Below are 14,723 nucleotides of genomic sequence, written 5' to 3'. Positions count from 1 at the left end.
CCAAACCAAACTTTAAAATATGAGATGCTACAAATCTTCCAGATCTTCCATATTTCTATTAGTTTATATTGGCTATAAAATAGGTGAACCCTTTTCATAATGATTTTGGGGTTTACCGTTTTAGTTGAGATGTCAGGAATCTGAGGAAAATTTTTGCTTTCATTCCTTAAACTTTCATGCAATATGAAGTTTAAGGAAAAGAAAGAAAGACTTGAAGTTTTACCATAAACTTGTGCCAGTACATGTTAGTTTAATGTGTTTAATGTGTGCCTGCGTCACCGTTTCTCTTGGCAGTACCCCCTTTCCCCCCTCCTACACTCGCATGCCTGTTCGGCCAGTCAGAGGTTTAAATTTAGAAAGTGGATCTTTGTTGTAAATATGATTCGAGTAATGATGATTAACTATGATTATAAATGCTCGTTGGCGTATAAGTGGTTTTCAGCAGTGCTATTTATGTCTCCTTCAGATGTGGATAGAGTCTACAGGCTCCCGCCTGTCAGATGGTAGGTAGCGGGCTACTGAGTGGTCATGCTGGTGGCGCAACCAAATTTATACTCGCACATGACAGACAAATGCAAATTACAAAGAACATTTACAAACTGGATATTGTTTCATGGATTTTATTCAAACTTGACTTATTTAATCATAGCTGTTCACAAACCCCTGCATCCTCATGAACACATTGAGTAGGAACACCACAATATCAGTGGAATTAATGTAGCCAAAGTAGTTTACTTTTATTTTAAAACCAAAATGTAACAGGTATTTCACTAAAACTAACTTTTGGATAGTAATTTGCACTTGTTTATAACAAACAACAAACAGGCTTAATGACATATTGAAGTTCTGCACGTTTGTGTCATTCTGCTCTCTAAAGAGTTATGGGTTTATTAATATGGTATTATCTGATAAATTACTCAAGCTATCTGCTGGCTTGTTTTATTTTTCATGAAACCTGCTCTTCCAGAATCCAGCTTTGATTTGTATTCTTTTGCTGGAGGTGTTTGAAATGGTGCTATATAAATAAAACTGAACCAAATTATCTTAATTAGAGTGATTGGATAGGCTCCTTTAGTAAAATATTTCCAAATGGACTGCAGAGGGTAGGGGTTCATGGCTCCCTTGTCATGGAGTAAATCTAACTCTTCTGTTGGTTTCTAACCATGACCATTCATGTTTTTCCCTACCAAAATATTTTCAGATAGCTGTAATGAGATCAAAGTATATAGAGGGCAGTAACGTTGCGTTAAAAGCTGGATTGTCGTGAGTTTTCTCTCTCTCAAATTCATCTTGAAAGACTCCCGCAAATTCGTCCGTCTTGTAACAACCAGTGAGTTGGACCAATGACATGCCAGCAGTGGTTTTTGGGGTGGGACATGTAGGATTGACTGTCCACCTGTCATTCCTGGAGCACGTCTGAAGCGTCACAATTCGCGGCTATGATTGGCTGAAAGCGTATTATGGAAGGCGGGTACTAGCTGGCACATCACGGACAGACTGAGTGAGAGCTTTCCCAGATTTTTATCGTAGAACTCAACTCAGTTCTAGGCATATCAATCTGGCTACTGCAAGGTTAGGGGGAAGGGCCTTCTTATTCTATAAACCAAAACATTTTTTACCACTCTGGCAAAAGCAGGGATATTAGTCCTCCTTTATCTCATCTACTGAATAATTTTTTTATCCCAGTTTGTTGTGAATCCTGCCTTCCTTGTCCAGTTTGTTGGTTTGTTCAATTACAGTAACTAAGTTATTTCTGAGATTATCAAACTGCACTGTGGGCTTCACTCTCCAATGAGACAAATTGTGTTAGACCATTAGCCCACTCAAAGAGTCGTGGGTGTCTCGTGAGAGGAATGATGGAGTGAGGAGGAGGAAGTGTCAAATCTAGTCAACTATGTAAAGGAGGAAAAGAAGTAAACAATTAAGGCATAAAACTGAAATTGAAAAAATGGAAATTATTAGAAAAATTATCTGTAAATGGACCAAATGCAAAAGTACCATAAAGTTTAGTGTTTTTTTTTTTATTTCAAATTTAAGTTTTCTCCAACATGCTGTCTCCACTTGACAGACATTGCGATATTTTTAATTTCTTCAGAACTTCTAAGCCTCTTTCGAAATAGCATTTCCATTTTATAGTAGAGTAAAACATGTCAACCTGCCGAAGGTTCCATCTGTCTTTCAAATAAGCTCTGATCTTTCATCCAGTCGAGTTCCATGTTCAAGTCGAGCCAACTGAACGTCTACAGCAATTCACTTGCATTCTGTTTTTCCTGTTTGTCTTTCTGTCTTCTGTTCTCTGTCAAATTAAGGAAATTATGCCAAAAAGAGCGGGAAAAAAAAGTTATTTTACCAAGTCGGATATTGTCATTTAATTTTGTCTGAGTTCCCTTCCAATTTGTTAGCCACAGATGGCTAAGTGATCCGAATGTGACCTAACCAGCAGCATCACCCGATATCGACGAGGCAGATCTCCTCAACCAATCAAACTTTTTTTTCTCCTTCTTTCTCTTTTCGCCTAAAAGCGGTGAGATCTTTGCCAGGAAAACTTGGGAGTAGGAAAAGACTTACAAGAAGAGACATTGACGTGAGTGAATAATTGGAGCACAGTGACTCGTAATGCTCCAACCGTTCGCAAACACAAACACACACATGTTAGTCAGAGGAGCATTCCAGCACTCTTTGGGCCGTTGTTGCCATCGGTCTAATGGCTCTCACATGTCCCGTCCTCCTGTCTTTAAGGCAGCACATGGGACAATGTTGGCTATTCTTAAGACTTTACAACGCGCTCTGTCTCACTCCGATCAATAGCACAGATGGAACAAACATTCGCACAGAGAGAAGAAAAGAAGAAAAAGGAGACAGAGTGGGATATCAAGGCAGATAAACAGAGGGAGAAGTGTGTGCATGCGTGTCTGTGTGCGCTTGACAACGACGTTTGCATGAACTGAAATAGGCGGGCCACGCCTCCGCCGTCCACCAAGGCAAAGCCACTCTAAAGCCAAGCCAACTGTCAATCAAACTGCAAAGACGAGGCCAAAACTATGATAGCATCAGAAATAACAGTCTTCATCCATCAGCCTTGCATGAACAAACACACACGCACACACACTCACAATACACATGGAGGTTAAAGTCCCAGCTCAGCAGTTTGAAAAGACTTCCAACATGCAAAGTAGCATTAGTGTGTCAGGAGTGCCTTGCTGTTGTGCCTGTCTCTCTGTCATTGATTTGACAGGCAGACGAAAAATGTCATGTCTCGCGAGTGAAAACACTGCGATGTGTGTGTGCGCGCATGACACTAGTGTGGTTAATGCGTGGGTCCATTCCCTGTCTCTACACAGTAGGCCCAATACACAATATGTTCTTTTGTTGTCACGTTAAAATGATGCAATAAAGCTGTTCTGTGACAAGGACGGCCCGAGGGCTACGGCAGTGACAGAACCATTCAGGGTGGGTGCACGTGCACGTCTGTGTGTGCTGAGTGGAGACAAGAGCGCTGAAGAGGGGTTATTGCCACGAGACAGATTGCAAGTGTCATTTTCCATTACAGCAGCATGAGCCCACTGTGGACGACACACACTTTACACACCGGTGTACACTCTCTGGCCGACTTTAACGGGATGCTTTTGACAGGGAGAGATGTGCAGGGATTAAAAACATAGCATAGCCCCCCTGACTTGTTAACCCTCTCCTTACCCTGACCCCTTCTTGACAAATTTCATTTTTTTATGGCTTATCTGATCGGCTGCACATGTACATCTCAGTGATATAAATCAAGGTTTTCTTCTTCCATTAAATTTAAGTATTGAGTAAACAGCAAATCATGTTTTGCTTTGCAAACAAGTCAATAATTACCTCAAATTTAATTTTAGAGATTTTCATGGATTTGTTGAATGATACCATAGTGATTCTGTGTTTGACCTCCTGCGGTGCTTTGTAGAGTATTCTTACCTCTTTCATGTTTTCGTATTGTGTCGCACTACAACTGAAAATGGATTTAGCTAGTTTTTACCTAGTTTTTTTATATATATACCTAAATAAAGTGCAAAAAAATTGCTTTCAAAAGTCACCTAAACTATCAAACAGCAAAGCAGTTGGGGAGTTTTAAGCAGACCACCTGTCTATCCTATTCTCTTAGGAAGGAAGGAAAATGCCCCAACTGCAAACTTACAGTATGAATATATAGCTATCCACAGTTCTGTTCAACATACTAAAGCATGGTGATGGCAACATCATGCTTTGTTGGACGTTGGAGTATACTGGTAAATTAATGGACTAAAGTAAAAAGAAAAAAAGCTGTTGATGAAGCAATACAACAAAAAGATTCACACCTAAAAAGTTACCTACCTCAAAATAAAATGCTTAAGTTTTCTATATACTTGTTAGAGCAGCTCTTTAAACTGTGCTTTATGAATCCTTTTAAGAAACAGCATGTCCCATTGTGGCATGGGAGTCTCTATTATCTATTCAAAAGTCTCTCATGAGGCCCTGTTTGTTAACTGGGCAATTAGTAGACCGTGTTCTGTGGCTAACAGTACCAGAGCTCACACCTCAGCCTGTGAAGTATGAGGCAGTAAAATGGAAATGGCTTCTGCTTCTGCTCCCATAACTTGTCCCTAATAAGGTGCTGTGGCAGCGGCTATCAAGGCCCGAGCAGAATTAGTCCACAGCGGATTCAAATGTCTAGATGCTATCAAACACCATTTAATGATAATGGAGGTCATAGAGGCAATTGGGAAAATGGTGCGCTTGCATGTGTGAAAGGAACATTTCTCTGTCTCCTGCAAAAAATAAAAACATTAAGATAGCATCGCTAATTTCACCAGCCCTACAGAAAAAAAAGAAAAAGAGAAACATGCAAAAGGAGGGAGACAGAAAACAAACAACCAGAGTGAAACAACGGGGAAAGTTTTACTGCGACTTTCTCAAATGTCGCTCCAGATTTTGCCCTTCATCGTTCTTTCACAATGTCGCGCCCTCTCCGCTGCTATTTCTGACTGCCAGTGTGTGGATCTGGCTCGCTGAGATTTCATGCCAGTGTAAAAATTGGCTGAGGGTTTGGTTCAAATCAAATTGGACATAAGCACCCACAACACCATCTGTTAGGGAAAAGGCAGCGGAGTGAAGGGCAGAACTCTGCATTCACATAAATGGATTTTCAATTTATTAAATTGTTGACTGACACCCTTGTAAATTTTCGCTTTATGTGTTGCGGCCTATTCTTAGAGCGCCGGATTTCATACAAGCATGTTGCTATACATCCATACAATCCCTAATATTAGGGTGTAAAAAAATATCCCGCTACATCTGTTGTTTTGTGATAGCTAAATGACATTATTTTTAAAATACATTTTTACACCACAGTCGCCTCGTATTAGCATGATTGGGATTTAGCATGGAGAGGTTGGGGAGGGTGGTTCGTTTTTAAATTAACTCAAATAAAACCTTCCTCCCAGACACTTCAGGTGTTTTGGCAAGTGAATTTTATGTGTGAACGCTTGCAGTTTTCCGCTAACAGGTGTTCCGCCCCTAAATGTGTTTGTAAAACGTACTTCCTGGGTGAACCATATGTCCCCCGTCGCTTCGCCCAAAAAGGTGATCAAATCTCAGAAGTTGGTGTCATGTCATGCTGTATGCTTGAGCCAGATTCTTTCATTCTGTGTGTGGTCGGGGGGGTTATTAATAACTGAAGCGGGAGCTGCTTCTGAATGAAAAAGTCACAGTGGACAGAGAGCCACACATGTGTTCCGCCTCTTCTCCTCCCTTTCTTGCTCCAGTCCCCCGCTTCAGGGAGCACCATGAAGGGGTTACAGAGTAAGGAGAAGGATTTTAATGTTTACACCGAAGCCACCGTTGCCAAGCGCTGTTCTCCCCATCAACAAGCCAGTAATTGGTACTTTTAGCTGCTAACCTTGTGGAGGTGGTGGTGTGAGGGTGGGCTTGGACAAAAAGCTTTTTGATACATCTCTCTATTTGCTCTCAAACCTCCGAAACGACTTCTTTTTTTTAATGTCTTTTTGCATTATAATTTATTTATTTTTATGTTCTCTTACCAAAGAACGCCCATAATCTTGGCAGGGCCCGGCGCCTCCTTGGAAAAAATTGGACGGTCTTTAGAGGGAATCGCTGAAAAATGTGTCCAGACACATGGCCCAGCTCAACCAGACATGAATTGATCATCAAAATATCAACATCATCATTTCATAATGGAGCGCACTGGCGTCGTTGCTAGGGGGGGAACAGCCAGCCTGAGGTTGTCAATAAATGAGAAGCTTTTAATTTGCTATAAAAATCAAAAACACCTTTTATTATACATCTAGTCTTTTATTATTACCTCGTTTTCAAACATATTTTCTCCCTTTTTTTACTTTTTAAAATGTTAAAAAATCCAATTAGCTTTTTAGGCTGGCGTTTGAGACAGTTAACATGTGACGTAGTAAATATTAGTCTGTTTCCTGCCAATAAACTACACTTATTATTTTTGATTTTCTGATGTTTGTTTGAATTATCTTAATTTGATTTTTTATGACCAATAGTGAGTTTTGAGTCAGTTTTTTCTCCATATCTCCTGTTACTGAGATGAGCAGTTCCACCAGTGTTCGTATAGCTGCTTATTGAAGGCTGACCCTTGCTGGGTTTGTTAGGGAGGAGCGTGATGAGGGAAGGTGGAGTAGCTGGAGCGTCTTTCCATCTCTGCCAAAGCTCGAGTCAATGTGGAGACTGTTTTCGGGGATCTCAAACAGGGGCCCTTTCCTGTCGACCCTCCTCCTCCTCCCTTTTGCTTCTTTCTCCTCCTCTACCCTCCACCCTCTCCTTAGCCTGGCTGGACCTGGCTCTCGTACAGAGGTCCCTTTGTTGCGAGCTTTCTGTCTGTCTTACTTTCCCTCTCCACCTCCTTTTCCTACTCTGTTCCCTCCCTTTTTCCTCTAAAAGTCTCCAGTCTTCACAAATATGAGATAATAGGAAAAATGGAGCTGGCATCTTGTGGTGACTCGGGGCAGAACGCCTGAGGGAGAAATAGAAAGTGAGTGAGAAAAGCCAGGGGGAGGATATTGTTTGGGAGATGGACAGAGGTTGCGTCCCCTCTCCAGCAGCTTCCAAACCAAAAGCCCACCACGGATCCAAAAGCTGGGTTGGTGGAGCTCTCCGTTGCATATACGCACAGTTTCGCTCTCTCTGCAGGTGGACAAGGTTGTTTTGGCTCAGCTGCAGGGCGGCAGCTTGACTCCGTTTGAGCCAATGAGCCAAAATAATAGAAGACGACTCCAGAGTTATTGTCAGCTTTTTTTCCTCCTGTATGCTTTTCCTAGAACCCCCCTCAGCTAAGTGGGATCCCGTTCATCACCGGCTATGAAAAACTAAACAAAACAATTATAAGAAAGACGGCAAATATGAATTTCTAAGAAAAAGCAATCTAAACATCTACGGTTGCAATATTTTATTCAGTGTAAACATCATTAAACTTTCAGGCGGTTGAAACAAACAGATTCTGCACAAACACAGAGAAACTCAATAGCGAGGTTGTTCTTTAATAAATTAGCGTGAACTTGATTGCATTGGCATTAGTATTGTTTTGGGGGTGGGTGGGTGTCCGTCTCCGCCCTCAGCTCGAAGGACCCCACCCTGCAAAATATGCAGCTCACGCCCCTGCGTGGGTACCAGGCTCTGCACACTTACCTCACCTCGCTGCCAAAATACACCCATCCGTCACACACACTAACAGGCAGCAAGAAGATCAGGGAGTAGCTAGTGAATTCCATGGAAAGACTTGTGCAGTCTTTATTTCACATAACGACACAAAGTAGTGGTCTGCCTTTATGAGCTTTTTATTTGACTCAACTGCATTTATGAAAATAACTAGTGAAGATTCCTCTATTTAGTAATTCATGACTTCTTGTTCCGTCTGTAGGATGTATATGACATCATGTGGCATTTATAGATGTGCATCAAAGAGGGAAAGACAAGAAAACACTATTTTAATGTTATTTTTTTTTATTATAAGCAATAAAATCACAATATTAAGAAGTATGTGCCTCAACCTTCATATCCAAACCATCAAATAGCTATTAAAAGGTTAAAAAAAGGACCAACACTATCATGGTATAGTGATACAGTAAGCACAGCGTAGGGTTAGTCATGCTGCAGGGTTGACCTTTCTCTCAAGGTCAATTAGTGTGCAGAGAGTCAAAAGTTTTTAGCTGAAATTTGGAGAAACCTTCCTGAAGATAAAAAACAAAAAAACAAAAAAAACCTTAAATTGGATCTTTAAACAAGGAAGTGACCCAAAATATATTCCCGAATCAACACGGCCTTTATTTACACATCTTTAACAGGGATATTGAAAGTTGTAAGAGTTATTTTTATCAGGCGTCTTGAGCGAATGCTTGCTCTCTTGCCCAGCTCCAACAAAGGGTAAAGTAAATTAAGTGTTTTCTATCTACTTAGTAGAAAAGTAGTAAATCTTTGAATGTGGCCGAAGTAAAAAGGCGGCTTTCTAGAAGGGATGTGTGCCAGACATGATGTTATTGTTGTGCTGGGAAGTCTGGAAGCAGCTATGGAAGTGCTCTGAGAGGTTGACAGGATTCTAATGTGCCAAAACGGCGGTGATGAGAAACTAATAGAGGGGAGTCAGGGTGACATTTATAAGGTGACAGGTCCAACCTATTCAGCAGTTTGTGTTTGTGTTTGTAGGGCAGTTTTGGGTGACAGTGGAGGCTCCCCACAGCATTCAGCATCTCACTAAAAGATTCAGCACGCCTGCACCTCTTTTCTCTGGTCTTCCTCCCAGCTCCTCCTGCCCATTTCGTTCCTTTTCACCATCCGCCACACAATGAAAGAGCCTCTTGGCTTTTATTAATAGTTAAAGTGGCCCCGGCCTGTCACTGGGGACAATGGCTGCAGCCCTGTTAATAAATAAAAATAATAACTAGGAGATGGAGACGGAGAGCGAGGGAGATGGAGAGAGAACTGGCGACACTGCCATTTGTTGTTCCCTCTCACTTGTCAAAGCTCTTTGGCTTAAAAGCCTCTGTCATTGTTGAGGGAAGGAGGGATGGTGGGGGGGATGGAGTCAGAGACAGAGAGAGAGAAGGAGGCTAATAGCACCTGTTGGGTTGATGCTAAGACAGCTGTCATGGGGAGAACTGCAGGAGTCTGTTCCTTCTTCTGCTCATGTAGTCGTTCACCGTTTCCCATTTTAGCTGAACATTCTCCATCTCTCCCCGCCATTCTCCTCCTCCTTCATACCTTCAGCTTTCTGCCAGTCGACCCCCCTGAGATAGAGTTTGAGACAAAAAGCACAGAGGGCGCGTCAGGGACCGAATCTCTGCCAGCGCAGCAAACACAAGGACAGGTCAGGACAAGGACGAAGGCGAGATGAACAGGAAAAGTCAGAGTTTGAACTTCAGCATTGATCTTTGACTCTGTGGGGGCGTGGGGGGGTGTTTTGGGTGAGCGCGGCCGCGGTAATCAGCAGGGCGTGAATGCACTTTTCTCAAAGCCAAAGGATGGGACCATGCTGAACCCTCAGGGGAAGCTGGAGGCACACAGTTGAGGTACAGTGTGTGGATGTGGACTTGTGTTTCGTTTGACAACTTTTACCGTCTTCAATCCCTTGTGTTTTTGTGCAGTTGTGATTGAAGGAATTATTGAATCTTGGAAATCTTCGGTTTTCTGCCATCCTTGTCTGTTTACGCTATTTTCACTGCAGCGTGAAAAAAGTTTAAGAGCTTTTAGAGCACCATATGAAAAAAATGTTTTATTCAGTATTGTTTAGCTCATTGCATTAGATACTGTATACCTGGACTTATTTTTGCCTTTCATCTCAGAATGTGCACATCTGCACAGGGGTGGTTCTTCGATAAATAGCATCCTGGGCAAGTCCACCTCTCTAGCCCCCTTTTACCCCATTAGTGTTTTTTTTTCACTTTTTTGTGCGTATTCACATATATAAAATTAAAATGTATACATTTCAGGCTTGATTTTAAAGATATTCTTTTATATTGCGGAAAAAAATGCAACTTCATCAATTTTATTATTTAGCTGAATATTTCCAGGATGATTGGCGATAGAAACCTGCCTGCAGTGACACTAAAGGATGCCCCCGCCAATAGATTTAACCCTGGACAGTTTGCCATATCTGCTGAACGATAAAACACCTCTTGATCTGCATATCAAACCAGTTCAAACTGATCTTGTTAAGAACAAGCTTGGTTAAGAGTGAGTGTAGAAGGTATACTTTTTTTTTTTTTTTATTCATAAGTGCCGCTGAATCCATCGGTGATTCACATAAATAACAACCATCAAGGTGTTTTGTAAGAATCAGTTAGATGAGTAAACATAGGAACAAACTTAGAGTTGAAGTAAATCAAGCATTTTGTTTCCGTAATTCCCATTAGGTGATGAATACTTTATGTGTCAGCATGTAAATAGGGTGTTTTCTGCTCAGGCTGCTGGGTGTGGTGCTTTCCAAAGTTAAAAAACATGGTTGATTTAAACACTTTGCTTTTAGTTTAAAACTGTGTATTTCTCTCTAAGTTATTTAGAAATACAATACGTTGCATTAAAACCTAATCCCCACCGCTGCGTGTAACTTTTTGATGTGTGTGTGCGGTCCGTGTGCACACATTAAGGACTGTCTCTCTCCATGCGTATGCTCTCCTGTGTGACATTTCCACTCCTCCCGCTGTGTGCGAGTGTGTACATCTGTGCACAAATGTGACCACAGTGAGAATCGTAATTAGGGATTCTGCAAGTGTGTGTGCTCGTGCAGTGCTTTTTTTTTTTTTTGTCAGCATGTGTGTAAGAGACTGTGTGAAGTGTGTGTTGAAAACAAAGCGCTAGCTGATAATGTGTCCATTGTGGCGGGTGCATTAAGGCCCTCTTTGTCTCAGGGCCCACAGGGCTAATGATTCTCTAGCAGCAGGTGAGAGGGGAAAAAAGCCTCTCTCTGTCCTCCACTCATCTCTCTCTTCCTCTTGCGTTGCCTCTCTCACTCGTTCCCTTTTGCTTGCTTGTTTTTGTTTTTCAGATTTGCTCTCTTTTCGATTATCAGCTTCTCTCCTTCCGCTCCTCTCTCTCTCCCTCTCTCTCCTGCTGATGCGGCCATTAGGCTGAGCCGCCGCTGCCTTTATTACAGCAAATGGACTTTAAATGAGCTTTATTGTCATGTTGGCCAGCCAACTGAATCCCTCTCTCTCTCCCTCCCTCTCCTCTGAACCCCCACCCACCCCAAACCCTCCCTCCTCCCCTAAACAGAGCCCCCCAGCATTGAGAGGCTGTTGTCAAAGGACTGGAAGGATAAACTTTTGGCCATGGGCTCAGGGCACATCGGAGAAATTAAAGGTACGGCAAAAGGAAAGAGCAACAGCACTAAACGACTCTGATACTGTATAACAGGAATAAGTGCTAAAAACTGAATCAATAATCGAAAAAAAACAAAGTCTGGCTCTTAAATTGGTGCCTGATCCCCAAAAAAAAATCCAGAATGATCTTAGCTTTTTTTTTTTTACACAAATTAACCACAGTGATTGTAGTGAAAGTAGTCACAGCCAAAAATCTTATACCAATATCATTAATACTGTTAGCAGTCGTAGTAGCAGTACTGTTTTTTTCTATTATTTTACTCAGTAACATATTGAACCTCACCTACACACAGACTGTCTTCTAAACTATATGTTTTCTCCTCAGAGTGAGATGCAGTTAAACAATAAATATATTTATAAAAGCAATAGCATAACTAACAGATTTGCCAGACTGGTCTCCATTAGTTGTTTGAAGACGTGGATGAGAACTCCAGTTATCTAGAGTTAGACCATCTACCAGGTAGAACTGTGCAATGCTTTACTTTTCTAAATAGTGTGTATTATTAAGCAGGTATGTAGGCACCTAGTTTCCAACTTCAGAGCTTCCCTTATGATGCATTAAAAGCATGGCGATCAAATTCAGTTGCGATTATCCCAAGCGGGGTTGCGAGGGGTGCTGGTGCCTATCTCCAGCTGTCTACGGGCGAGAGGTGGCGTACACCTGGGACAAGTCGCCTGTCCATCGCAATTATGACACAGACAAATATCAGTCTGCAGCCTTGACATGCAATAAGCCAGCAATTATAAATTAGACTTTTAATTTGATGTGAAGTAGGCTACATTTTTTTAATAAATATTTGTATACGTTATTCAGCCTGCCAGTATACATGTGCTAGGCTCTTATTTTGAAGGTTTGGAGGAATTTCTGTCTCAGTTTACCTGTGGTATTGACATGTTGTCAAAATATCTCTTCTAATATCAAAAGTCTTTGGTTTAATTGACTCAAATTGAAGCCTAAAAGTTTGAGGACCAGATTTTTATGGGAACTGTATTATAATTTAGTGAGTTATATATTTCAAAATACTTTATTTGCTGCTTCTATTTTTTTTATTCTTTTTTATTTGACTAACGTGGTTTCGGAGCTTTCTTTGTCCACAATCTCTGAATGATGATATCTGAATGATAGAGCGGTTCTTATCATGTAATAAAACTGCAAATCCCATGATGCATGAGGAAATACTGCCTGACTTTATTCCCCAGACAATTAGGTTCCTCAATCTGAAACTTTAGGTTAGTGCCTTTGAAATTACTTATTGTATGTTTAGGTTTTTATAGTCAAGTTCACCAACTCCTCTTACACAATAGAAAGTGAATAGTCAATGTAGCTGTATAAAATCAGTGGTGAATATCTGTTTTGAAGCTTAAAATATGCTTTGGAATCTATATAACGTAGATATACTGATAGATTGGCGACCTGTCCAGGGTGTACCCCGCTTATTGGCCACTTGAAAGCTGGAGATGGGCACCAGCAACCCTCGTGACCCCAACTGGGATAAGCATGATGGAAAATGAATGGATGGATAAACTAGATGTAATAACATCAGTTGGAGTAAAGAATGTTCTAGGTCATGTCATTTAAGCTTAAGGATCTGAGTTCATGGTCATTTATGTCTTTGAATAAAGATTTTGGCTGGCCTGTGAACAGACCAAACAGCCTGACCTAAAGGCTTCAAAGTCTTTGGTGGTTCTTCTATCTCTTCTTTTCTTCCTCAGCCTTTTGCAGCAAACTATTTGAGATACTCTTATTAACAGAGTTTTTAATAGTCCTGTAACTGAGTATAGTTTTGATGTAAATTTCACCTTTAAAGGGTATTAATTTTGAAGTTCTATGGCAATTATTGGAATCAATTACCTTAGGACAATTGCAAAAAAGAATAACGTTTTGTTCATTTGCTCTTCAATTACTGACTTTTTGTGTAAAAATACAATTCAACATCGCTTTCCGTTGTCAAAACATGAACTACAGTTCTATGAGGCTATGTGTTTATAGAATTCACCTCTACTTAACGTCCAAGAAAGATTTATGTAAGAATTTTTGACTGAGAAAGGCAGTTTAAAGAGGCAGGGGAGAGCAGTTTGGATTCACTGTAACTTTAAGGCAAAGCTGTCATTCTCCTCCAGTAATTGAACTTCATTAGGAAGCCAAGCAATATAAAATCAAAGAGCTTCACTGAGCAGCGTGGCCATCGAGAGCAGAGCTCCATTGATCAAACCCCTTTTTTCCAGCTCCCTGTCGCGTTGACATTTCCGTGTAGGGCCATCCCGCTTGGCGCGCTGCACACCAGCAGCTGGGGAGCAATATATGCATGCCTCTAAGTTCTTATATCTGTTGAAGCCATAAGTGTGTCTTAGTACCTAAATAACGTGTGGAAAACAAAAAGGGTTTGTGCTGTTCTCCCACTTTCTGTGCATCCTTTACCATTTTTTTCCCGCCACGTCGAATTTCCTCGAAAAGTGTTTTGCCCAGGAACAAAGTACTTCTGAGCCGCCACCCCCCGCTTTAGAGGCGTTGTTAAAAGGCCCCATGCGGTTCACATAGATAAGTATATATACTCACCTTTATGGAAGCCCAGAGATAGAATAAAAGCTCCCATAGTGGAGCCTCATTAACATCAAACGTGTCTCAGTGGATGAAGAAGAGTCAAAAACGAGGTGTCTGTCCTGGCTTTGATTTACCTGACCTATAACCACGCTGCTCAAGTTTTACTTTTCAACCTGATGAGAAGAAACTGAAGGCCTCCTGGTGTTTGAGATGGTTAGGTTAAAAACAGCTGCTTTAACTGGAACATTTACGAACATATATGAACCACCTAATGCAAACAGATGGCCGTTGTTTCTTTGCTTTGGATGATGAGGCAAGGTCAGTTTAAACAGTAGTTGATGTTTTCAACATTTTAAAACCAAACACCATCATAAAAACCAACATTTGAAGGATGGAAAAATCAATTTATTGTGTTTTGTTTTTAAATAACAGAACCAATAGTTAGCCTAAAGCTGTTATTAGTAAGAGATTACTATACATATGTAGGACGCCTGACCACTGTCCTCCTAATCTCACTTTAAAATGCTCTCCTCTTGTCACACATTAAATAAAATATAATCATAAATGATTGTTAAGCTAAGAGGAATTAGAATATTTATTTTTTGATGAATGAAATGATGATGCAATCCAATATTCCTCTTTTCTATTCAGCAAGCTGCACAAACTAAAAACATGTTTTATTTCCAATGAAGGCCATTTTAGTTTTTAAGAAAGTCTATAAAATAATTATGGAATTAGTTATTTCATTAAAGACAATAAGTTAAAATAGTATTGGCGCAAAACTGCATTTGATTTTTTATTATTATTTCTACAAACTT

General features: G+C 40.8%; 1 protein-coding gene across 9 annotated transcripts in view; it reads left to right on the top strand.

Moving 5' to 3' along the window:
• The window catches only part of sox5 (SRY-box transcription factor 5), a 90,688-nt gene that overhangs the window by 29,907 nt on the left and 46,058 nt on the right, over positions 1 to 14,723 (top strand). For 7 of the 9 annotated variants that reach the window (XM_038287186.1, XM_038287187.1, XM_038287191.1 and 4 more), the window contains exon 5: positions 11,257 to 11,343. The exons of the other annotated variants lie outside the window; for them this stretch is intronic. In XM_038287186.1, the coding sequence (XP_038143114.1) occupies positions 11,257 to 11,343 (87 nt within the window). The remainder of the gene's footprint in view (positions 1 to 11,256; positions 11,344 to 14,723) is intronic. 9 annotated transcript variants of the gene reach the window in all.

This window comes from Cyprinodon tularosa, unplaced genomic scaffold, assembly GCF_016077235.1.
Source record: "Cyprinodon tularosa strain WSP-4 unplaced genomic scaffold, ASM1607723v1 ctg237, whole genome shotgun sequence".
Taxonomy (NCBI): domain Eukaryota; kingdom Metazoa; phylum Chordata; class Actinopteri; order Cyprinodontiformes; family Cyprinodontidae; genus Cyprinodon; species Cyprinodon tularosa.
This window is presented reverse-complemented; position numbering and strand designations above follow the sequence as displayed.